Below are 26107 nucleotides of genomic sequence, written 5' to 3'. Positions count from 1 at the left end.
TTAAAAAAGTTCTTTCTTTAGTTTTACTGAATTGTCCAGTCTTAAATTTTATTGCCTCCTAGTAATTGCCGCTAACATATACAAATTTTATATGCCCATTTTTAAGGCGGTTGAAAGCATCCCCTTTTTAGGAGTTAGTTATAAAAAATATTTTAAATAAACATGCTGAAGCGAGTGTGAACATAGAATTATCAAAACTATGTGTAACTTTTCTGAAATATATTCTCATTAGTGATATCATTGGTGGTAACAACTAAGATTCTTAAAAATGTCTGCAAGTACAATAATCATATTTAAAAATGTTAATAAAAAATATGTTTTCATTATATAACTACTATAAAAAAGCACAAGTACCGACCTCCCAATTTTTATTTAGAAAACATAATTGTATTCTTTATTATTTTTCTTAAGGTTGTGTAAGAAATTAATTTTCAATTTTGCATAATTATTTTATAAATAAATTAACTAATTATTCATAATTAATTATGGTGTTTAATATTACCCTTTTTTTAGTAAAAAAATAAACTTATACTTAAATGGACAAGACAAAACTGAATATTTATTTCCTACAAAACTTTAGATAATTGAGCATATAAATTCAAATTATTTTTCAAAATCCAAATTGTACCACTTGCTGTATCGTATGATTTTAGTTTTTTTTCAGTTAATGATCTAAATGCATAAAATAACTGCTTTCAACCGCCCTACTGCATTATTTGAACTATTTGAACTTATGTATTACTCTACCAAAATATTTTTTTATTAATAATATATAATAGTCAATAGTAAATAATTAAACAATTTTTGTAATTTTTAAAAAAAAACTAGCTGTGGAGTATAAAATAAGATTCATATCACAGCTGAAAATTTAGTAGCCAACTTTTTATAATGGAATTAACATTTTCCTTAAATAGAGAGGACATAATTAAACGTTATAACATTTTAATTTGTACAATTTTCTAATTACAAAGAAATAGAATAAACAAAATATTTTATTATTTATGGTTTTGTAGAGTATTACAAAGCCAATCCATAGCCTCGTCAAGTCCTATACCTTTTTTGGCCGATGTTTTAAATATTTGGAATGTTCGATTTTTTAAAGAGTCTAATCCAAGAGCTTGATGTATCTCAGTAACATTCATACAACCCTCAACATCTTGTTTGTTGGCTAATATTGTTAATATAGCACCATTTAGTTCTTCTTCCTATAAATCCATAAACATTTTTTTATTGACAGAACTATTAAACTAATATGAAAATTTTTTTTTTAAATAGTTTACTTTCAACATATACATCAATTCATCTTTGGCTATACCCATTCTTTCTCGATCAACTGAATCAATTACATATACTACAGCATCTGTATTTGAATAATAACACCTCCAATATGGCCTATAAAACAAGTGAAACAAAAATTAATACAAATATGTTTTAATTTATATACTTTTCTTATAATTCATTAAAACACCCATTTCTGGAATAACAACATAGTATTGTTTTTTTTCATTAAATAAAATATGAATAATTATTTTTTTACAAAACCATACAAAATATAAGTGATAAAGTTTTATTATAATAGTATAGAGTTCATGGATGCACATCAATTTATAATCTTAGAATAGGTTTACCTATTATTATTATTGTATATAATTCAAGAAATCTTCTGTAAGTAATTAACATTAATATAAAATATTACCTAATGGATGTTTGACCTCCAAGATCCCAAACTTGAAATTTAATATTTTTATAAGTAACTTGTTCAACATTGAATCCTATTGTTGGAATAGTAGTTACAACTTCACCAACTTGTAACCTATATAGTATTGTAGTCTTTCCTGCGCCATCTAAGCCCAAGATTAAAATTCTTAGTTCTTTTTCACCAAATAGACTCTTGAAATAACTGTAAAATCCCCCTGAAAAATTATAATTCACAATTTTTATACAAGATATATTTAATATTTTTAAATAAAAATATTATATTTTTTTTTTTATACAATATATTACATTTTTTCTACTTGGCTATAAATATATTAATAACAAATTTTAAATAGATTAAAATTTAAACTATTTATTGAGAAATAATCAAAAAATTCTTATTTCTATTTACATTTTAATTGATTTATAACTAATATTGTTAATGAGTAAATAAATATCTATCAAAGAAAAAATAAACATTTATAAATATTAAATTAAATAAAAAAATTATAAAATTTATAGAACTTCATGAATAATCAATATATTTAAATAAGTCTCATAGTTATTGCCTTAGATATTACTTAATCGTTCATATAATATGCATGTGTTTTAAATAAACTAAAAGTTGAGGTATAAAAAAATACATTTATTATAACCAAAATATGAATTTAAATAACCAACTTATGTTCAAATACTAAATAAAAAGTTTAAAAACATTTCTTTAGTCAATTAAAACAATTGGTAATCTTTGTTTTAACCTATTATTTCTATGAATTTTGAACATTAAACTAAAATTGTATACAATACAAAAAATAAAACTATTTAACAATGATAATGATTATTTTTATGTTATTCATAAATAAGTTAATTGTGGCTATTAAAAATATCAACTTATTCCTTCTTAAATAAACTGAATAAAAACCAGGAGATAATTAATAACACAAAACCACAAAAATTCCCAGCTAATTTGAATTGTAAATATTTAAAATTATATAATGTATAATATTAATATAACAATTTATTCCTACAAGACACTACTTTCATAAACCATAAATATCATCTGTTTAAAATTGGTTCAGATGGTATTTTATCCACCCATTATCTGTTTATTAAATAAATCTTGTTGAAATGCAATAACCAGTAAATATTTAATGTTTTGTTGTATTTGTTTACTTAGCAGTGATTGTTTTATATTTTATAATTGATTTGTTATTTTAATATAAAATATATTAAAAAATAAAAGAAAGAACTTGAAGTTTATTACAACATATATTTTATTAGTTAGTTATATATAATTAGTTTTTATTAAAAGCATCAGAAATTAATACATTGTACATAATTTAAATATTTTATTATAAAGCTAAATTTATAACGCAAAATAATTATTTTATATAGTTGTAAATAAATAATAACCAAACCTTAGATCATATACAAGTAGTATATGATTTAAGAACCAAACATACTATTACTGCTTAAAAAAAGATAAACATAAAAAAATCACAGATACTATTTGGTATCATACACAGTGGCGTAAACTGGGGGTCGCACGGGGTCGCACTTGCAACCCCTGAAAATATCATAGGGTCGCAAGAGTATCTTTTTGCGACTCCAAAAAATTACGATTTCAATTATCAAAAAATTGAAATATCAATATAATAATAAACTAACTAATTTATATTTTGAGAACCAATGTTTAACGAAATGACATGAGTGAAAGGTTTGAAGAAAATAATTTATATATTTTAAACTGTATGCAAGACATACTCTTAAATGATACTCCAAATAATAATTCTTTTAAAGAAATAAATAAAATGTATGGTTTTGATGAGGATAATCTTAAAGCAGAAACAAAAATTTTAAATAGGATGTATAAAGCTGTACATAATCAAAGTAATGTGCAATCAAAAATCAATTTCATTGCATCAGAAAATTATAAAGCTGGATTTCCAACATTAACAAGTTTGATACAATTATTTATTACTATACCAACTAACTCCGCATCATGCGAAAGAAGTTTTTCTTGTTTACGTAGGTTAAAAACATATTTAAGAACCACAATGGGACAATCAAGATTAAACAGTCTTGGAATCTTGCAAATTGAACGTGAAAGATCATCTCTTATAGATAAAGATTTAGTAATAGAAAAATTCAGTGCTGCCGCAGAATGTAGAGGCCGCCGATTACTACTGCAGTAAATGATATTATTCCCTCAGTAAAAAACCAACTAATATTTTAAATCTACCTATAATGTATATATATATATTATATTGTATTAGGTATTATATTACACAAAAAATATAAATGGCAGCTGTTATTAAAATATAAATTTTATAAAATAAAAAATTGTTTTTTTTTAATGTACTCATATATTGTTTAAGAAAATTATAAATATTTTATTGACAGTAAGTAATTATATACCCTATTTATAGCGTATATTCATAATACTAATTGCCAATAGATACAATATGTGTTTAAGGTTAAAATAGTTTTGTTGAATTTATGTACTTGTAATGTTAAATCTAGAATAAAATAAAATATTTTAGGGGGGTGTGGGGGGCAAAGCCCCCCACAAGTCTGTCTAACCTAGAAACTGATTGCAACCCTAACAATTTAGCCCAATTTACGCCACTGATCATACATGACAATTATTTATTTTATATTATAGAAAACATGAATAAATGTTTATATTTTGCATAGCTCTATGCAAGAAAGCTCTTAGAAATTTAATTGTTTAATAATTTAGTAGATAATGTCAATATTTGAGCTAAATTAAGCTAAAAATATGCTGAAAAAGTAATTTATCTTACAACAAAACAAACACAATTTATAAACTTAATATTATAATATTAATACCCATTTCCTAGCTTTTGTATTTTAACTAATTTTGTAGCTTTAACAATTAATCATACATCCCAATTTTTATTTGATCCTGTGAAAGGATAACAAAGAATTTATTTTTCTAGGCACATCAAAAATTAAATTATATGAATAATATCCATTATGAATAAATAATATATTGACAAAAATCATACAAGCATAATATTATACATCTGATTATATAGTAACCAATCAAAACTCTTTAATTTTGTCTCAAGCTTACTTATGAAGATATTATAAAAAGTGTGGCACAAATATAAACAACCAATTTTATAGTAAAAATATTAGCTATATTATCTATATGTTGTATCTTTAATATTCACGGTTAAGATACCAAATTAATATTTCTGGTTAATATGAGTTTTATTAGCTGTTGTTTAAAGTTTTAATGTTGTAAATTAGCAAATTTTTATTATTTATTCGTTGTCACGTACAAGACATTTTATTCTAATTCGTTTATTATATTTATACTCATACTAACTAAAAACAGTAACTTATGTAAATTATTACTAACAGCAATATTATCCTTAATATACTAAACATTCATATAAAAGTATAAATGCCTAATACAGTTAAAATTATAGAAGGTATTGAAAGATACCATTAAACCAGTTAATAGAATATTTTTTACTTTCCTATTATACGAGATCTACCATGTTTAATGATACGTCATAATCCTATTATCCAGCATAATCAAAATTGACTACTTCCTCGTTAACATAGACTACGTTTTTACTTATTAACAAATCATACTTAGTTCTTTGTATAGTGTTTTAACATATGATATAAAATATAAACAAATTATGTTTAAGCAGCCCTTTTGTTGTTTCATCAATATTCAGTAGATAACAATATTTAGTAAATAAAAATTAACTATAAAATAAAGTAAACAGATTTTAAATCTTTAAAAGTGTAATTACTACAACAACATCAGAGTAAGACTGCTAAACTTCTTTTAACTAGAATAAATATCAAGAAAACTAATAATAATCATTTTTGTAATCATGAATTTGAGTCCTGAAACATAGTATGTGGATATTGTTAAGATTGTGGTAGTCGTAACAAACTAGGTGAATTTGGGTATTAGTCATATTTTGACTCAATAGACTTTGAGTTGCAGGAACATTGAACTGAACCTGTAGTTCTATGCTCTTATTATGTGTACAAGATAAGTGGACTTCAGAACAATTCAGTATAACCAATATTGTGACACACTTCCTACAATATTGATAATCATAGACATCAAAAACAGTAGACTTTCATTGTGTTAGCATTGGTATAATTAGAATGTGGCGAATGTGAAGCTCAGAAACAATAGGAATACAATCAGATTTAGATCTCTGATCGTCCATCAAAATAAACCGTTGATAAATGATTACGTTGCTCCAAACATCGCAGAGCAATGTCTAACCGGACAGGTTAATCCATCCAAAGGATATCGAGTCTACAAGAGCTTATGGGCCTGCGACCCGTACCGGAGATGGCGAACACTGACGTTAGGATACCGAATCATTAAACGCAACTGTGCGCGCTCTGGTCCTTACCCATTGTCGAATTTACGCGGACGGTTGCTGGTGACAAGCAACGTTGATCAGTATTTCGTGTCTCTGGCCTCGGCTGTTCGTTTGACTTCGACGATGGCTACTCCGGAACGACTGCAGAACGCCGAGTACGCGGGACGATTCGTCCAAACGACGCGAAAAAACGGTAATCACCAAACAGCAATTATCTATGATATTGTTGTTATTCGGCAATATAGGTTGTCGATGATAACAATATTAACAACAAATGCAATTAATAATTGCTATCGTAAAATGATTATTGTTATATATTGTTGTAATAATTCGGTAGATCTGCGAAGCGCGATATTACGATGCGATAAAAGAAAAACAATAACTACTAAGTGGTAAGTAGTAAGTGACAATACGACACGGCCGACGGCTGCTGCTGCTACTGTTAAGGCGTGTTATTGTGGAAATGTGGACATTGCATGATCGGGTGGTGGGAGGGCGAGTGGCGAAAGCGAAACGGTTTTGGTTTTTCGTGTTCTCTTATCAGCCGTCGTTACTCCTTGCCCCACTGTCACACACTCACACATACACATTACACACACAGAAACTTGCAGCTGCCGCAATTATAATATAGGCTACGTGTCATTTAATGAGTTTTAAATAATAATAATATATTCACACGACTTATATTATCTCGAAGTGGCGATCGAGAGGTTCTTTTTTCTTTATCAAAAGGAGTTTTCAAGTTTTTTAGTTTTCTTTTATCAATAAAAAATATCCATAGGCTCAAAATGCATAAAATTCATAAAAAAATTAGATAGGTACCTAATAAAAAAATAAATGCTATGTTTTTGGCAAAAATTAAATCGACCTATAAGGACCATCATCCCGGATTTAGGACCCGGGACACTATACACGTAATGGATCTTTTTCAACTTAAACTTTAAAAAAATTGTATTACGGCATTTTTACGGTTGTAGAATTGTATAATTTTATACTAATCATAAAAATATACATATCTAAAGACTGATAAATCAATATTTATTAAATATTATATTATACACGTCATAATGTTGTATATATATCACTGCAGTATACTACTAAAAACTTAGATTTTTTTCTTAAATTTCTCTTTTGCAAATTATCGTAACATAAAGTTTTATTGAAATTGATCAATTGCAAAATATAATTTACTAAGTATACCTATATGGCTGTATCATTAATAATATTTAATTTTCTTAAGTCCTATAATAATTGTTCTATATTTAATTTTTTTTAATCTTGTTAACTTGAAAATGGAAAATGCTCTTTCTGCCAACAATTGGCAATTAGAATAATTAAATATTATAATCCAAGAAAAATTAAAATATTTGGGAATATACTGCAATAATTTTTTTGTAAAACCATTTTATTAATCAAATGCATCACTTTATTTAAATTTAAAAATGTTTGATATTATGGCGGATATCGTATACACACAAAATTTAAGAAAACGCCATACCCGCATGTGTTGTCTCTGTCTTACTATCGTATATCATAACAAATTTTCGTTCAGTAGAATACATTTTGTGTTGTTAGCTTTAATATTAGAGTAAATTTACCTATTATCAAATTTAAAGGTAAGACTATTATCTACACAATGACATATACTGATATACTTTTATTAATATTATTATTTTAAAGTGTTATAGCTATGTAAAATATTACAACTTTGAAATGTTTATAACTCACTTTAAAATTATAATATCAATAAAAGTATATGTCATCGTGTGTAGATACTAGTCTTACCTTTAAATTTGATAGGTAAATTTACTCTAATATAGTAATATTAAAGCTAACACAAAATGTATTCTTCTGAACGAAAATTTGTTATGATGTACGTTAGTAAGACAGAGACAACACATGCGGGTATGGCGTTCTCGTTCTCAAAAATAATGTTTTTAAATTATATCAAAATAATTAACATTATTATTTTATTTATCGTTTAAATAATTAAAATATCTATAAAGTATAATGGTCATAATATATTTTTTAGATTATTTAGTTTCAGTATAAACTACTCTATTCTTGTATTTAATTGTATTTCATTTTCAAAACTTTTAAGCGATTTTAAACTGTCAAAACTTTAACTATAAATGCGTATAAAAAAATTATGCGTATTTTTTTTTTAAATCTCTATATATAGATATAAGAAAAACTCATGTGGGATCTTATATTACATTTTCAAGAATTTTGACTCAGCAAACATTATTTTTAACAACTAAAAAAAAATCATGTATTAAAAATCTAAAAATCAACAATCTCGTTTGGACAATTCAGTCCGTTCAATTTTGCTGCTGTGACAGTTGTATTGAATATCAGAATATATATGTGTTTAATTATAAATATTAAATACATAATCTAACATATTGTTATATTATGTAATATGTGTTAATAATTTAAAAAAAAAATAGTGATAATTGCTTGTGTAAGGAAAGTAGGAAAATATTTAAGCCCAATAAGGCGAATAAACCCCTTCCCAAATAAAAATCCTGGGCACGCGCCTGAATAAAACAGATATTTTAAATATTGTTTTAAATATGCTATGCCACTCTTATATTTTTTCTTGTGTATTGCATTACTCCAGTGTTTATATCTATATTTTTTATATCTCAAGCAAACAATACTTATAAATATAAAGACAAATTTTTCAATTGTTTATGAATTATTATAGAAAGCTTATAATTAGGGCCAACAATTATATGCCCTAAAAACCTAAAAAATATGTATGCAGTTATATCCTAAAAAATACTAAAATATGCTTTAAAAAAAGTGTAAGAAGTTTTTACTTTCATAATTTAAAAATTATTTATCCAATTTATCAATTTAATAACGCACCACACGAGTATGAATCAGGATTAACGAGTACGATAGGTACGATAAAATATAATATCACATATTATTTGATATTGTCCAGTCATTTAACGATTTTTTGAGGAATTAAATCAGAAAGTATTGGAACTTTGCAAAAAGTTTCGTTATAGGCTCCTGATTAACCAAAAAAAAGTCGCCATCCCTCCGAGGTCCGGAAGTGTCCGTAATCTTGGATTTTATGTGCGATTTCTCAGTATTTTTAAAATACTTTTGAAAATACTAATTTTATCTCAAAAATACCTCTTTACAAAAATGTAGCTGACAAAATTTTGAACAAACATGGTTTGGTTATTTTATTTTTGTAGCTTGAATAGGTTAAGAGCAAATGTATCCTTGTGTTATAATATTAGACGCGGCGAGCTATAATACTATATGTTACTGTATAGGCGGCAAGTTGACGACGCGCCACGCCGCACTCGTGTTCACTAGAAAACGCAATATTTACAGTTTTTTTTTTTATATATATTAACATATTATAAATAAACATAATTATTGATGTACACTATATTGTTATAAATAATTTAAATATTTTTATCATATTATATGTGCACCGCATATTATTTTAGACTTTTTTTTGGTTAATCAGGAGCATGTAACGAAACTTTTTGCAAAGTTTCAAAACTTTTCGATTTAATTCCTCAAAACACCAATTTTGAAACTTAATGACTGGACTAATGATGGACATTTCTGGTTATCGATTACGATTAGTTATCTTACCTATTTTTATTAATAAGTTCAATTAGCCATAATAACTTTTATGAGTGAAATAAATAATAAGTTATTCTCGATTCATCGAGTCTTAAAAATCATAATTATGCTCTTAAAATGTACAAAATACTATAATATACAAAAATATGCAAAATAAAATTTCATATACAACATCGTCAGGTTATGAAACAAATTTTGGTATAAACTAGCGGGGCCTGGCAAGGTGGGCGTCTGCCAGGGGCGCAAAATTTGATATCATAAAATTTGAATTTGAAAATCCAAGCCAAAATATTTTAATACATTAATATCTATTATTAGATGCGAGCTGATTAATACTGTGTTAATTCATTAATTATGTTATATATTTAACACTTAATTTTTATAATTAAGCAACAAATTTACTACAGAAATTAATTTTCAAACACGACGATCGACGATGGCTGTTATTGAATGGTATCGTAAAAAGAATATTATATTTTATTTATAATAATGTAAAAAATATTAATGCGTTTCCCATGGCCAACAATTATAAAAATGGAACAACTTGATATATGTATATAAAATGGTTATCAGTTTTAAATCGACCAAAATAATATTTTCAAAGATTATATTAAAGTATTAAAATAAGCTATATAATATACACACACACGATCGTATTATTATATTACAATAACAATTATTTGGTTATTTTACAATCGACATTCGATTGAATGACAACGCGCATTACGGAGCTATCCTAATCTACGCTCTGAAACAGTGAAGCCTAAAATAGAACAAGGTAATTAGGTAAATATTCTAATAGAATTTATTTAAAATTTAACGATTATGAAAAATTGTTAGCATTAATATTGTATTATTTTTCCCGTTGTATTTTATTATTTTATTTTAATTTATGCACAAATTTGCGTACTTTTGGATTATTAAAGGACATCAAAACACTAATTTTTTTTTTAATTTTGAGTTTATTGGTGTATTATTGTAGTTAATACAATGAAAAATGTTTTGGTTAAAATCCGAAGTTAAAAAATGATTATTTAACAAAATAATGAGAGTAGAATAAGTAGATGGATAGCCGCGTGACGTCATAGAGCCGACGACCAAACAGCCGCCTATGTTTTACGCGTAAAAGTAGTTTGATTTACACAATGATATTAATAACTTAAAATTGTATTTTAGAATTTTTTTCATAATCTGAAGTATATTTATGTGCTTAAGACGATGGCGTGATTTAAAATTGAATATATTTGTTGTTGCATACATATTATAAATTATAATTTAGTAAAATTATTGAGTTCACAACTAGCATTGTATTGTGCGCAAACCAAATTTTACGAAATTGACTATAATAGTTTTATCTTTTATAAAAAACTTAAAAGTATATCAAAATTATAATCACACCAGTATTATTAACACAAAAAAAACACTTAAGGTTACATAAAAAAAGTTTAAAAATATTATATTTAACGATTGATAATTGTTGTGTTAATCTAGACACTTTTGCACGTAAAACATACGCCACTGTTCCGACATCGGCTCTATGACGTCACATGCATATTTTCAAATGTCTGAATCTCATTGAATAATTAGTGTTTAAGTGTGAGACCCACCACCCACGCCATATTATTTCTTAGATAATGACATACTTTAAATCTAATCAAAAACCTGTTTTTAGTGTTGTGATGTCCTTTAAGAATATATATAATTTTATATTTTATTAATTTAACTAGAAAAGCAAGTACCTATACAAAATTACAAACTAATAGTCGAGTTCTTGAGATTAAATAAAAATATTAAACGGCCAAAGTATTTTTTTATCTAATTATATTAAATGTACTGTATTATTTTTATTATTTTATTTACATTTTTATATAGTTCTTGTTTATGTTGTAGACGTTGTAGTGTATTTTAGAAATTTCCATTTAAGTTACGAGTATACCAAAGTAGGTAATATAAATCTATTAATTTTGTTATTATTATCTTTATTTGAATTTGAAATATTATTAAAGTTTTGTTGTTTCAATTATTAAAATAAAAAAATTAAGCTTTACAGTAAGTATTGATTATGCTTATAGATAAATAAGTTAACATTTACTTTTTTATTTTGTGGGGGCACAAATTTTTATTTCACCAGAAGCGCCGTTAATGGCCCTGTAAACTAGCTATTTTTTTGACCAATCAATAAAAATATGCAAATGCTGAAATACCTATAAGTATTAGCCTTACTTATATAATATAAAACTGGTAGCGAACGGTTATTATATGTTGTACTATTTATAATCATTGGTTGTACTAGTACATATTTTGTCGATTGTATCCAACAAATATGAAATTAATAAAGTGATAAGAATTTTTATGACACATCAAATAATTTCCACTGAAATTTATTGAAAGGACTTAAATATGGCTAAGCTTTTTGTTTAAATTTGAACTTTTCAAAGTAATACCTTTAGTTTTTTTTTTAAGTAACTAATATGTGTATATGTGTATGTACGTTAGTGCGTATCTACTTATTTACTATAACATAATGTCATAATTCGTTATATTATACAACCACGCGGATTGTACGCACGTATTAACCATATTTTATATTGCCTATAACTCTTTAAAAATGGACAATTATAATAGATATTCCCTAATCCCAATATATAATTTTAGATTCTAAGCGTACCGCAGAGCGATGAATATGTATTAAGAGTATCATAATGTTTTTATTTTTGTTTTGTGAATGAGTACACGAAAGTTGTCGTTAAAAGAGTTTGAGGTCAAACTTAAAAATTCTCAGTAGGTACTTATTTTTATAATTGGAAAAAGTACACAAACGAATAAACGATTAAGGATAAATGGAAATTTTACGCAAATCCAATTTTCGACAAAATCAATGTTGTGTTTTTAAAGTAACTCAATAAACGAGTAAATAACAGCTCAATAACAGTAAATACTTGAAATTTTCAAAATATTTATAGCTAGGCATTCGAAATTTTACATTTTTTTTAGCTTTTTTTTATAAATGTCGATTAAAAATTATTTATTGGATATAATTGCTTGAAAATGTAATACAAAGCACCTTATAAGTTGATAATTTCTGAGTTAAAAAGTATCGAAAAACTAGTCACAATAATTTTATAAGCGTTTTAGTTGGAATTTTAACAATATTCATAAAAATCGTTAAAGTTCGTTATTATTTTGTAGTTAGAAATAATTGTTTTTATAATGAAGATTTAAAAATTTAATACAAAGTTTTTTACTAGCTTTTCAACCTGTATTTAAAAAAAATCTACCGGAAAGCCAAATTAATTTTTATGAGCATTTCAAACTCAAATGTTTATAATATTCACCCGTAAATTAATTTTTTATTTGTTATTATATTTTAATTTTTATCAGTTAATTTTGTATAATTATGATAAAAAATTATTCGCTGGGTAAAAATTTTCAAAAATTTAATACAAGACTCCACAAAAGTTATCTTATACCTGTATAAAATTATTTAAAATAAATCATAGGCGAAATAAAATTTTTTTATGCATTTGAAGTTAGAATTTTAATGAATTCTGCTAAAATCGCAAATGATTACAAATTATTTTGTAGTTAAAACCTAAAAATTCATAAAAACGTTTCTTTTTGTATCTAAGTTTTAAAAATTGTACCTATACAAGATTTTCATAAGTAATTCATACTGAAATCATAAAATCTAATAAATGTTTAAAGACAATTATTTTTTATAGATATTTTAAGTTTTAGTAATTTGAACGAAATTACTTTTTTAACCGATAAATAACGATTGATAATTAATTCAATTTTCTTATAATTTAAAAACATTGTATTTAGGAACTTAAAATGTATGTATTTTATATTATTATGAACTTTTTTGTATGCAATAACATTTTTGATTAATTTTAAAATATTATTTATTTATATAGGTACTTTAAATATATTTTTACGGTATTTATAGGAAAATGACTGTATTTTATATATATATATATATATATGTGTGTTGATATAATAATCAAATAACAATAGTATAATAATAATAAATGCAATATTTTCGGAAAAATTGATATTAAAAGACGTTAGTAAAAACTGTTGATCTAGTAAATTTTGTAAAATCACATTTGATTCGGAAAAATAATAGATTTAGATCAAGGGGGAGTTAATTCTTAAATCTTTAATAAACCCTAATACTCTTAAAAAATGTTTTCTTAATTAATATAATTATATATTTATATACAATAATAATATAATATCAATCACCGAATTTAATAGGTTGTAAGTAGTAATATACTTAAAACAATTATAATTTCAGTTATTATTATTAAATTATTAGATATGCAAAAACTGTATTCGAGTATTCGGTCTATATCTATAATTACAACTTACCTTCACACGTCTGTGAGAACATAAATCATTATGATGCTATCCGCAATCCGCCGTTACTCAGTATTCACCAAACATTTCGTTAAAAGTTCAAATATAGGACTTGTATTTTTTTATACTAAAAATTAATTTTTTTTTTAATAAAATAAAAAAAATATTTATAAAAAACATTTGGTAATTTAGTGAGTTAGAGAACATAAGAATTGGATACGTACACTGTAATCTAAATCGAGTAGGTACCCGGCCACTATTGTCGGGCGAGTACATTGCCACGAACTGAAGCATATATCTTAGATGTATCCGATGGGAATCAAGAAGCTAAAGACTACGCCCTACCTTTATTTATAATTTATAAAACAACAGTGATCCCTTATTCATTCGTTTGACAGATTGTTATGGCTACTTTGGGTATAGTATTTATATTTTTTTAGTAATGTTGTGAATGTTCAATTGTTTTATTCTTTATCATTACGCCTCCGCGTTATTCATCATTCATCTTTTGTGATTATGATAATTGTGTATATGTAAGTGAATGTTATGGTTAGATTATAACTATTTCAAATATTTGTTATGCAATTTAATATACTGAACAGCAAGACGCATAGTCCATAGAGGTTTATTATATTTTAAATATTCTAATTTCTAACTAATGGTATGTGGAAACGCTCAAACGCATAGCAATATATCATTACAATTTACAATATAGTTTGTATCCGTTCCGCTAACACTACCTTTTCGAATCTTAATAGGTACCAAACCTCAAAAGCTATTATTATGTAATTTTTTCGTGCAAACAAAAATTATTATGCACATATCTTCCCCCTTAACATGAGAAATCTAGTTTTTGCTATGCACGTCTTGGACTTCCGGAGAAATGTTTTTTTCGCTTTTGTTTTGTAAAATTTAATTAAATACAATATATTTTAGTTGGCGTTGTAATATATTATTATATTTATTATTTTGCACAATATAGATAGAAAAGAAACATAATTTTGTATTAGTAGGTATACGACTCAAACACACAAAATCTCGTGTTTTTCAATGCTCTATTTTGAATAAATACAATTATAATTTAGATAGCCTTTATCAATACTGAATTAGTATCATATACTTATCTACTTTTTTCGTAACATTTAAAAAAAAATATTTGTTCCATTTGCGTGTTGTATTTACGGTCTTACGGACATGAAAATGGGTGCAAGAATTGTAACTACATATAGGCTGTACCAATTAAAATTATATTTGATAATGTAAATGTTATTTAAGTGATGGTGAAACATTTCTCTTATGTGCATAGCTAAAACAGGTTTTCACATGAGTAGGATCGGTGTAGAAAATATTACATATTTGTATATTACTGTGCTAACTAATAGACCTAAACCTAAATAATTCAATTGTTTTATAATTTCTATCATATATATTATATTTTAATCAACGGTTGTTACTTTGTATTGTATTTTCCAGATTTACAGCACCTATTATTAATCCATTTGATTGGCTAACAAGTTGTTAGTCAGCAACTATATTCTATAACATACAGTATCATATATTTGTATTAAATTTTGAAGTCCATAAATGTTGTGTTGAACAGAAAAACAAGTATTATTAAATATTACAATCATTAAAATACTTAGCCATACCAAGATTCTATAGCATGCTTAGAGGGGAACAATTTACAAAATACATTATTTTTCTAACATTTAAGTCATTTTTAAATATATATTTACATTTATTGCCAATATAATAATGATGAAATTCAACAAAAAGTTGTAATATTGTCAAAATATATAAATAACAATAAAATACATGACAATAGGTTTAAATATATTAAATAAATTTGTAGTATACAGTAAAATGAAAATGTTTTGGTACTTTTATATGAAAATTACATTGATCATCAATTTATTGTAGGTGGCATAAGGCAAAAAAAGAATTATCTTAATAGCTAATAGTACTTTAAAATAAATAAAATTCACTTTCTTATAAAATAATAGTTCCATCAGTTTTCTTATAAATAAATAATAATTCAATTAAACCCAGTTTCTTTTGTTATACCATTAATAATAATTAACAAAAGTAGTATAACAATATTACTAATTTTCATAAATTTTGCTTTAACTTGGCAATACACAAAATAATAATAATAATAAAAAAAAAAAAAATTGAATAAACAAACTGTTGAAAATAAATATGAAATTAAATTAATAATACTGTTGAAAATAAAAACTATTTTATGAAAGAGGTTGGGTAAATAAATTTATTTTTATTTCATTACCCTGTGTTTTCTTTGGATTAATATTTTGGCTGTTTAATTAATCTTCTGATAATAATTGCTTATAAAGTTTGTCAATAATCATTTCATGTGTATCTTTATTTTCAATTCCACATTTATCTTTATGATTAGCAGAGTTGCATGGCTCATCACTGTCACTGCATTTAACTTCATCTGACACATTGTCATTGTCATGTTGAGTTTCAAGATTGTTTTGTTCGTTCTCCAAGCTACCCTTAGTGATATTATTTTTATCTGGTCCATTTTGATTATCTTCATCATCAAATTCCAAGTCCATAACATCTGGATTCTCACCCTCTATGCTACATAACATATGCCTAACCGATTCATATCCGCCTGCCAAAGCCTGTTGTGCCAATTGACCAGTTGGAGCCATTCCTTTTCTTCGTCTGCAAATGCTACAGTTACAATACCCACGGCATGGTGGACAGGCCCATTTCTTAGAAAAAAAAAAAAAACATAAATAAGTATATCAAAATTATGACTATTAATCACCTAGAAATTACCGGGTTAACTAAAACGTTTGCAACATTTTCCCCATATCTTCTTCCCAAGCAAAATCCACAAAAATTTCCACGCACACCACTACATCCCTTGTACCGACAATATGATTTCTGATCTGCAGTTTTCTGCCTAAACACAAAATAATATTTAATAAATATTGTTCTATTTCATATTATTTATGGAACATAATTAAAAAATAGTATATGTATTTGCATCAATTTTAAACTAAAAAATGAGATGCAAGTTAAGAAATTAATTTAATGATAAATTTAATTTTAAAAACTATTGCATATCAGCTAAAGAATAATTACATTTCTTTTAGTCTTTTAAATTAAAGAGAATGTATGAATATTGCAATGTATAAATAATCTATTTTAATATAATTTGTTATATTCTTTAACAGACAAAAATAAAATTGGAAAATTAGTAATTAATGGAAATTTTTTAATTAATTCTTTGCCCTGATAACAAAGTTATTAATAATGTAATTATTATTACAAAGTATACACATATTATTAGAAGTAATCGAATATGTAATATTTTTTTATTTTATTAGGATTGTCATTTAAATGGCCTAAAAAACATAATTTGAATAAGCAAAATAAAAAATATATTTTTAATTTATTAAGTTTAAGTTTCAATAATCAGGAAAAGATATTATATTGTATACAAATAGAAATCTATTCATAATGTAAATTAATGTAGTTCATAATAATAATGATTAAATATACATATTTCAACTAATTAAATTTTTTTTTTAAAAAAAAACAAACAGATCTACCTGCATTGGTGACAAGTTGTACCAGATTGACTATATACTTTTCCTGATGAAGAATATGAAATATTTTCTATCATTTCTTGTGTTACTTGAGAGACAGCCAAACGAGGTACATGTGCTTTACGTTTCCTTTTGATCCAGGCTACACAATATTAAGTAATTATAAGTTTTTTTAATAAAGACAGAAAAAAATGTTATTTAATAATCAATACATACTACAGATAACTCATAGTCAGATCCGTATTCTTCTTCATCATCATTAATAAAATCGCTATCAGCAAGTGAACTATAGTACAATTCATCTGATTTTTGATATTCACTTGACTTAAACCAACGAAATTTGATTTTTAATGATCCTTGTTTGAGTTTTTTCTTATCATTTTCATCATCACTTTGTTCATTATAATTTGTTGATTGTCTGTAAATAATATACACACATATGAATATATTATAAACAAACCAAGTAACAATAAATTAATATATTTTGTTTAACAAAGTTAAAAATTTTTAAAAATTTAATTTTAAAAATCTAAGTATTAGCAACATTTGTATGTCTGTATCTATTAAATTAAGTAAATATGGTTAAACAAAAAGAAATTGTTTAAATAAACAATTTTGAATATAATATTATAGCAATGCAACTACATTAGGTATAACATTATACAATAATTTTATATTTTTGATTGTAATAATTAAATCCAGTATTCTGTAATTATTATAGTTGGTATGAGGTTAACTGTATATAATTTTAGACTTATAATATACACTATATATGTACTATAGATGATATGTTTTTCTCATTAAAGAACAATCAAAATTATTATTTTAGTATATAATAATATATACTGTCCAGCTAGATGTACTGGTATACAGCAGAAAATATGGTTGTTTTATACAAGGTGATTGCTTTATTAAATAACACTCAATATTTCAAAATCTATAGTAAAACTTTAAATTGGACTAAGAGAGATTAAAAATTAATTTTTATAATTTTAGTTATTATGTATTAGTATATAATATAAACAGTATTATGATGATAAATTAAAATAATTTATAAAAATAAATATTTTAGTAAGTAGAGTGGAAAAGTATAAGGATACCTCGCGAAATGTTGTCTACTACTCCACTTGCTTAAATTTTGAATACTTAAAACTTATAAATTACATGTCTAAATTTTGATTCTTATGCATCAAAATACTACAAAAAATATTCTGCTTCAGATTATGAAATAAAAAAAGTATGATTTCATTCTACAAAGTAAAAATTATAATGATTCAAAAACAAATAGAATTTGAAATAGTAAATGTAGTCCAATAAAATAATCATCTAGTATAGACCTGACAGGCTGGATTGGGAATGCTGTATATTTGGTTTTTAGCTAATAAAAATTTTTAAATCATAGTGCTTGAATTGATAAGATCAATTTAATATTTAAATCAATTCTTATAGTTTTTATACACAGTAGCCAGTAAGAATAAATTCAGCAAGCATAGTATAATACATCCATGATCAATTATTAAATACTTATATGATTTTATTGTTGAAGTTTTATTAATATTACTAAGAAGCATAGGCGTGTCAAGACCTCATTTGCAGGTCATGAACAATAATAAATGTATCCTGTAGAGGGGCTGAGAGGTTAGGAATAAATAACAATTTTCTTTTTATTAGATAAATAAATAAGTAATATGAAATTGTATTTAGTGTTTAAATTTTGCAGGTTATGCCTGTGCATGATAGGAAGGACCCGTAGACATACTTAAGCTAAGAAGTTTGCAGGACTGTCCAGAAAACAAATTTATTTTATGAATTACTTAATAAGTCTTAATCATAATTATTTTATACAATTTTGTTACTGAAAGTAAAATGAATAAGTGACGTAGTGATTTAATATAAGCATGGTGAAAATGACTTAAATATATTTAAACAGAGATATAAGTTTCAAGTACCCGTATTTTAAAATAACAAAAAAATAACTAGAATTATTATTCATTGTTTAAATATCCACTTTTGTCTAAATTCAATGTTAATAAAATTTAATTAATATATATTATTTAAATATTTTATATAATTTTTAGATTTCTTAATTCTACAAATTAGTCTGTAAATTTTCATAATTTTGACAAATTTTGTCAAAATTAGAACTTCTAATGTTTATAAAAAAAATATATAAATATTTAATGTTTTTAAATAACTATAAGAAAACTAAGGAACCTTGTATTACATTTTCAAATTGTTTTTATCAACTATAAGTTTAATTAAATTTTTAAAAATTAAAAATTGTTTATCATACATAAAATTATATTATACACTGAAGAGAAATAGTTATTATATGATGTATGAACTTCTAATAGTTATAAAAAATTAATGTGACATTCCAGAAAATTATTTTTTTTTTGGTATAAATATAATACTTTATGAAGAATCTTTTATTCAATTTTCAAATCTTAGATATTAAAAAAAAAAAAACTACTTTTTACGTTGCTCTAAATCTTAAAAAAATTTATAACAAATACCAATAGAAAAAATAATGAATTATTCATCCAATAAAATTATATTTGTTATGTTACCTACTTAATATTATTTCAGAAACATTTACTCGTGATTAATTAACAATAATTATTATTATATTGGTTGTTTTAATGTTAAGAGATAATATTTATTTCCACCTGTTTATTATTTAAGTTATTAAAAATTCTAATTTTATTATATATAATTTTTATCATTTACAACATTTTATGTTATCATTTATTTAGCAACATTACTTAAAAAACTGTCATGTATTTTTCTTAAATATATTCATTGATTTTAAACTAATTGATTTTTTTGTTTAATTGTTATTATTTAAAAGATTTTAAATACTATCACTCGATTATTATGATGAAGTAGGTTCATACTATAAAACATCATAATTGACATACTTATTTAATAAATTAATTTTTATGGTTGAATATTTGTTAATTTATAAGCAAATCGGTATGATTAATTAATGAGAATTGGGGTACCTACTACATTTCTTTATTTCACCAAATATTTTAATATATTTAGTAAACAACTAAGTAGTAACTAATAAAAATAGTATTAATTTAAAAAATCTCCAGATAGGAAGTGTGTACACTGACTTTAATGTTTAAGAAAATACCACCTTCAAAGTTCTATAACTTTTAAATTCTGTATGACCAGTCCAACTATATTTTTGCTATTGATAAACTATTAGGTAGGTACTAAAATAGATATTATTGTAGTAATGACTAAATAAAGTTAAATTTATTATCAGCATTTAAAGTGGCAAAGTATTTATATTTTTTTAAATTGTTGAAACTAATTAATTTATCAAAATGGTACCAATGTTTAAAAAAAAATAAATATGTTCTCAAATGAGTATAATAATGAGATGAATACACAATATAAAATAATTTTTAATAATATATTACTTATTTATAAAAACTGTTGTTTGTCATTAAAACCACTTTTACATCATCCATTTATTTTATTACAAGAATATGTTGTCTAAAATCTAAACATAATTGAGTGGTAATGATAAAACACGGTAGAGTGCAATCAAATGGTAAAGCCCATACTGCAGTCACAATGTTGTACTGGTAGAGCACATACGACAAGATAGCCGGTAAGAACTATCCTAATTTTAAGCTACCATCCCTATTTGTGTTGGTGCCATTTTCATATAGTATTCATTTTATTCGTATCAATCATAAAAAAATTATTTAGTATGCTCATATAATGGCTTTAAGAGAAAGTCATAGCTTCATGTGTTGTTTATGTCTTGCAAACAAAAACATAGCAAATTGGCATTAAGGGGATTGGAAGCAATGATATTCTGTCTTTGTCTACAATCATATGTTGCGCGTGTATGACAGGAAATCATTGCTTCCAATCCCATTAAGTAGAACTCATTATGTGTTATTGACTTTAATACACTAAAGTCAAATTATGTTATTAAAATTAATGGAAAGAACATTATCAATGATTTAGCATTGAATTTTTTCAATATTAAAATGTTTAAACAAGGTATGAATAAATGAAATATTACAAATTGAAAATGCTCATAATTAGCATATTTAAAATATAAAAAACCAAGGCTAAATCACTGATATATTACATTTAATTTTGATAATATATTAGAAACAAATTTTTTTTACTATTAAAAAAGAATACAAGTAATTTAAGCGTTTTATAGTTTTAATCATTATGTACCTATCTGTAATTTTTAAATAAATTTAAATAAGATAAATTAATACTAATTACTAGATACTTCACCACGAGTTCCAAATCTATGTTAGAATAATTATTAATTAAGGATTAACTATAAATGTTATGTTAAGAGCAGTACTTGATTGTGAGCATGATTTATGCTTAATTATAATACCTATATACCTAATATATATATATATAGGATATTCCATCAAAAAAATAGCTGGATATATCACTAGTTTTCTTCCTATTACATGTTAAATATTTATAAATATTTAAACTTAGTAATACACCATAAATGATTTAAAATAACCAGATTTTATCATTTTTAATAAATTAGGTAGGTACATACTGCTATGTGCTCTGATGTCCCATACCAATAATATAGTATACAATAAAGGATACTACGACATAGACTTAAATATAAGGATAACAATTACCCATATATTATAATAACATGACACGCAATAAGAATATTACGATGTAAAAATAAACATCTATATGTAATGAGGAGTATCTACACACCTGGGCGGTAATATGTTAGGCCTAATCGATATGAATAATAATAATAGGAGAATTAAAAACATCTATTACTTTAACCTTTGGAAATCAGAGATGAACAAACTCAATGATACATTGTAAGCCTACAATCTAAATTAATCTCAAGTTCTGAGAATCCCGAGGTTAGGTTAGGCAAGCATAACAGGATTAATAGATTAATCATCGCACGTGCATCCTCAAATGCGTAATAGTGTGAGAACAATTGACGCACTTAGGAATAGGCCAGAGGATACATGAGTAGTAAGTCTGGGGACACTGACTATATAAGAGGGCCCTGAAGAGGACTCGGTAGACGTAATTTACCAGAGTTAGCGCAAGCACCTTCACGTCAGTCTACATCAGAAATCTGTCATTTGGACTTAGAATATTTTCAATTAAAATAATAAATACCACTTAGAAATATTTTGACTCTTTTTATTTCAACACGACCTGTAATTTCGATAACCAGTTGTTGGCCCCCTACAATATTTCTAAGATAGAATCAATAGATAAGTCATAAAATATTATACTGAAATTCAAATTAGTCCAATAGGAACCCAGTTTTAATAATAATACAAATGAATATATAATACATACCGTTTTTCTTGAATAATACGAGATGAACGTCTCACAAAATTTACAGTATTAGATTTGTCAGTATCAGAATTGGATTTGCGCTTTTTTCCTTTAGTACGTTACTATTAGTAGCATTAATGTTAGAGGATTTCAACTCATTAGCTGTCTTTGTATAGTATCTAATGGATCAGCCAACTGTAGGAAAATCATTTTTTTAACATCAACAAACATGTACTTAGATAGGTAGTATATAATTCATATTTAACGGACAATTTCATAAACATACCTGAAGTTCTATTTCCGCTATGTTCTTAAGTCTCTCGCGTTCGTAGTCGCTCAGCATTTCCATTTCCTTTTGCAGACTTCTTTACTGATACCAAAAACATGTTGAATGAGATGACACGATTATATTAAATTATATGATTCGTCGCCAAACTCGACAGCGTACTGAACGGTATTGTATGGAAAACGCAACGTATTCGACAAACTTATATCATACAATTATATTATGGTCGGTTTAATAACGATATGCTTTCGTTTTCGCTGGTCTGTCAAGACCATGTGCTTTTGATTCGGCCGAATGAGATAATCTATTACGTCCGGTACTGAGATTGTATACGCAAAAAGAAAATGTGACGCAATAGTGGGTATGATAAAAATAAAACAACGATTCCGACGAGAAATCGTAAAACCAAAAAACACTTGAAAGTTTATTGTATACCGACGGTTGACGTACAAACCTACAAGTCCAGTTGATTTTTTGACGTCTTCACGAGAAATACAAAAGATGAAGGCGTTCTGTCCAACGAACGGTTTAGGTTAAATTGGCGGTAACATTTGTCATTAGTTTTTTGTCACAGACGAACCGATGGTAATGTATTCAGCCATTCGGCGGTTATGGTTTTTTGGCGCCAAATTGCGCGAGATAATGGCCCGGCGGTCGCGTCGGCATCGCTATCTCACTTTCCCGCTCACAGGCGAACAAGGGGACAACTGAACATTGATAGAATACCAATAACCCGTTTTTACCGGACTATCGACTGTGAATCTTTCAGCCATCTATCGATCACACTGATGGCAGACTTATCGATCGTTAATTGAATACAAATTTTTTTATAAATATTATAAAATAAATCTGTGTTAATATTGCTACCATCGTATTCGGATGCGCGATAATTAAATATGATGTTAATATTTCAATTTACAATATTATTGATAAAATAATATGTCTTTGGCTACCTTGCCGTTTTGATTTAATATAATTACAAATGGATAACATTTTAAACAAAATAAATCGATATGACAAGTATGAAGTAAAAGATTTTAAAGATAACAGTATTGTAAGATTTTTGAGGAAGAATTAATTGTCGATACAAAACCGAGCGTTTAAGGTTGTTAAGAATTTAAGATGATATTATTTCAACATGTCGATATGCCGATACGTATTGTCGATAATATTATTATATATTATTACTAAACTTATAATAGCTTCACCGCTCCAAACTAGGTATATAAAGGAATAAAAAAATACAAAAACAATATTATAGGTACCATCGTCTATTTTTCGGGTTAAACAAATTTAGTAGGTACACACACTATCTAGGTACATTGTGTATAAAATATATTAGGAACACGCAATTATATAATAAAGCCATTCTTCGTGAGTGTGAAAAGAGCAATTTTTCCTGATTCATTCATGAAGATTTTGAGAAAGCCATAATTAAATTTAGCCTAATTGTCCTAATTCTAGCTTTTTTATTCGTAATGATTTAAGAGAACATACAGAAATTAAAGGTTGTTATTACCATTTAACCCAAAGCACGCATAGGAAAATCCAGCAGTTTGGTTTGGAAAATTTCTATCGAAAAAATGAAGAGTTGGTTCTGTTGTTTTGTGGATAAGTTGATAATTTGACTTTTTTGCCAAATATCTGATGTATTTAAAGGAATGTCTTATTTACATAAAATCATGCCCGAAGAGTTACGTGACTTGGTAGAATATTTTGAACAAACATACATAAATGGGACATACGGTCAAGGAAATACGTTAAAATTCCGTAAAGTACTACCACTATTTTCACCGGAAATTTTGAATGTACACGAAAGTATCTACAATATTTTGTCATGCAAATAACCAAACTGTTTTCAATAATAGATTTTCTTAATACTAAGTTGGTAAGCCAAAAGCACCCTTCTATTTGAAACCTCATATCAACAATGGCACTGTAAGTTGCAGCTGATGAGATGAAGCTCCCACAGCGGTTATTAGGCATTGTCCAACAAAAAAAAAAAAACTTAAGCAGTATGAAAAACTGCAATTTAATTTGAAAAATTATGCGAAGAGTATAGAGATAAGCAACATGATTTTATTAGCTGTATCTACTATCTCGTACCATAAGGTTTACAATATAAATTATATGATAAATTTATGTTTTATATTGACGCAATATTGATGCTGACCAATATGCATTTAATTTTATATTTTAAATGTCGTTAGGAAAAAAATTAACTATACTGTATATTGCTTTTTGCTACACCTACCTATATGACTTTTTATTCGCTTTTTTCTTAGATTCATACTACTTACCATGGTATCATAGTACCATAGTCTATAGACATTCATAAGTACTTAAAAGGACGTAGGTAGTACCAGTATGTGTTGTCTCCGTCTTACACACGTGAGACAGCAAATTTTCGTTCACCAGTTTCAATATTGTGCTGTTAGTTATGAAATTAGAGTAAATTGACCTATTATGAAATTTAAAGGTAAGATTATTATCCAGGGCCCCACATGGCCTTTTATTGATATTATTATTTTTAAGTAAGTTATAATTAGTTATATTCATTATATCTAATAGTATTTTAAAGTTAAGTTAGGTTTTTGATGAAGTTACTGAGAAACTAGAATATGTTTTTCCTTTGTGGAGTCATAAGAATACATGCAACTATTGGATAGGGTCAACTGGAATTCTTATTAGACTAATAAATATATGATAGTACATTCAAAATAATAACGCCGCTGTTGTCTGACGTATTTCACTACCATTGCATCTTGCAACTGTTAAACACGTATTATTTGAATACACTTTGAAAACCATTTGATCGCGTGAGCTTCAAACATTATTAACGC

General features: G+C 25.6%; 2 protein-coding genes and 1 pseudogene across 2 annotated transcripts; 1 reads left to right on the top strand and 2 right to left on the bottom strand.

Annotated features, from left to right (window-relative positions):
* Nucleotides 1-925: 925 nt before the first annotated feature.
* Nucleotides 926-6568, bottom strand: LOC113555720 (ADP-ribosylation factor-like protein 1). Its single transcript, XM_026960240.1, has 4 exons — nucleotides 6117-6568; nucleotides 1697-1913; nucleotides 1281-1392; nucleotides 926-1205 (listed from the first exon to the last, which is right to left on the bottom strand). Exons 1-4 carry the CDS (start codon nucleotides 6118-6120, stop codon nucleotides 996-998), a joined length of 543 nt encoding a protein of 180 aa, XP_026816041.1. The 5' UTR covers nucleotides 6121-6568; the 3' UTR covers nucleotides 926-995.
* A 9690-nt stretch (nucleotides 6569-16258) lies between these two features.
* On the bottom strand, nucleotides 16259-23327 carry LOC113558348. The gene is made up of 6 exons (XM_026963806.1): nucleotides 23265-23327; nucleotides 23000-23097; nucleotides 17863-18068; nucleotides 17654-17792; nucleotides 16875-17001; nucleotides 16259-16807 (listed from the first exon to the last, which is right to left on the bottom strand). Exons 1-6 carry the CDS (start codon nucleotides 23325-23327, stop codon nucleotides 16388-16390), a joined length of 1053 nt encoding a protein of 350 aa, XP_026819607.1. The 3' UTR covers nucleotides 16259-16387.
* Nucleotides 23328-24277: 950 nt separating this feature from the next.
* LOC113558347 lies at nucleotides 24278-25375 on the top strand (annotated as a pseudogene).
* Nucleotides 25376-26107: the final 732 nt, after the last annotated feature.

The sequence above is a fragment of the Rhopalosiphum maidis genome, chromosome 3 (assembly GCF_003676215.2).
Source record: "Rhopalosiphum maidis isolate BTI-1 chromosome 3, ASM367621v3, whole genome shotgun sequence".
NCBI classification, from domain to species: domain Eukaryota; kingdom Metazoa; phylum Arthropoda; class Insecta; order Hemiptera; family Aphididae; genus Rhopalosiphum; species Rhopalosiphum maidis.
Note: the sequence above shows the minus strand (reverse complement) of the source record. Positions and strands in the feature narration are given on the sequence as shown.

Coding starts and splice junctions, on each gene's coding strand:
- LOC113555720 (XM_026960240.1), bottom strand. Junction 1,393..1,696: donor GGAGGTCAAACATCCATTAG/GTAATATTTTAT, acceptor CTTGTTTTATAG/GCCATATTGGAGGTGTTATT. Junction 1,206..1,280: donor AATTGATGTATATGTTGAAA/GTAAACTATTTA, acceptor ATGGATTTATAG/GAAGAAGAACTAAATGGTGC.
- LOC113558348 (XM_026963806.1), bottom strand. CDS start 23,327: ATGGAAATGCTGAGCGACTACGAACGCGAGAGACTTAAGAACATAGCG. Junction 23,098..23,264: donor TAGCGGAAATAGAACTTCAG/GTATGTTTATGA, acceptor TACTAATAGTAA/CGTACTAAAGGAAAAAAGCG. Junction 17,002..17,653: donor ACAACTTGTCACCAATGCAG/GTAGATCTGTTT, acceptor TTTTGTGTTTAG/GCAGAAAACTGCAGATCAGA.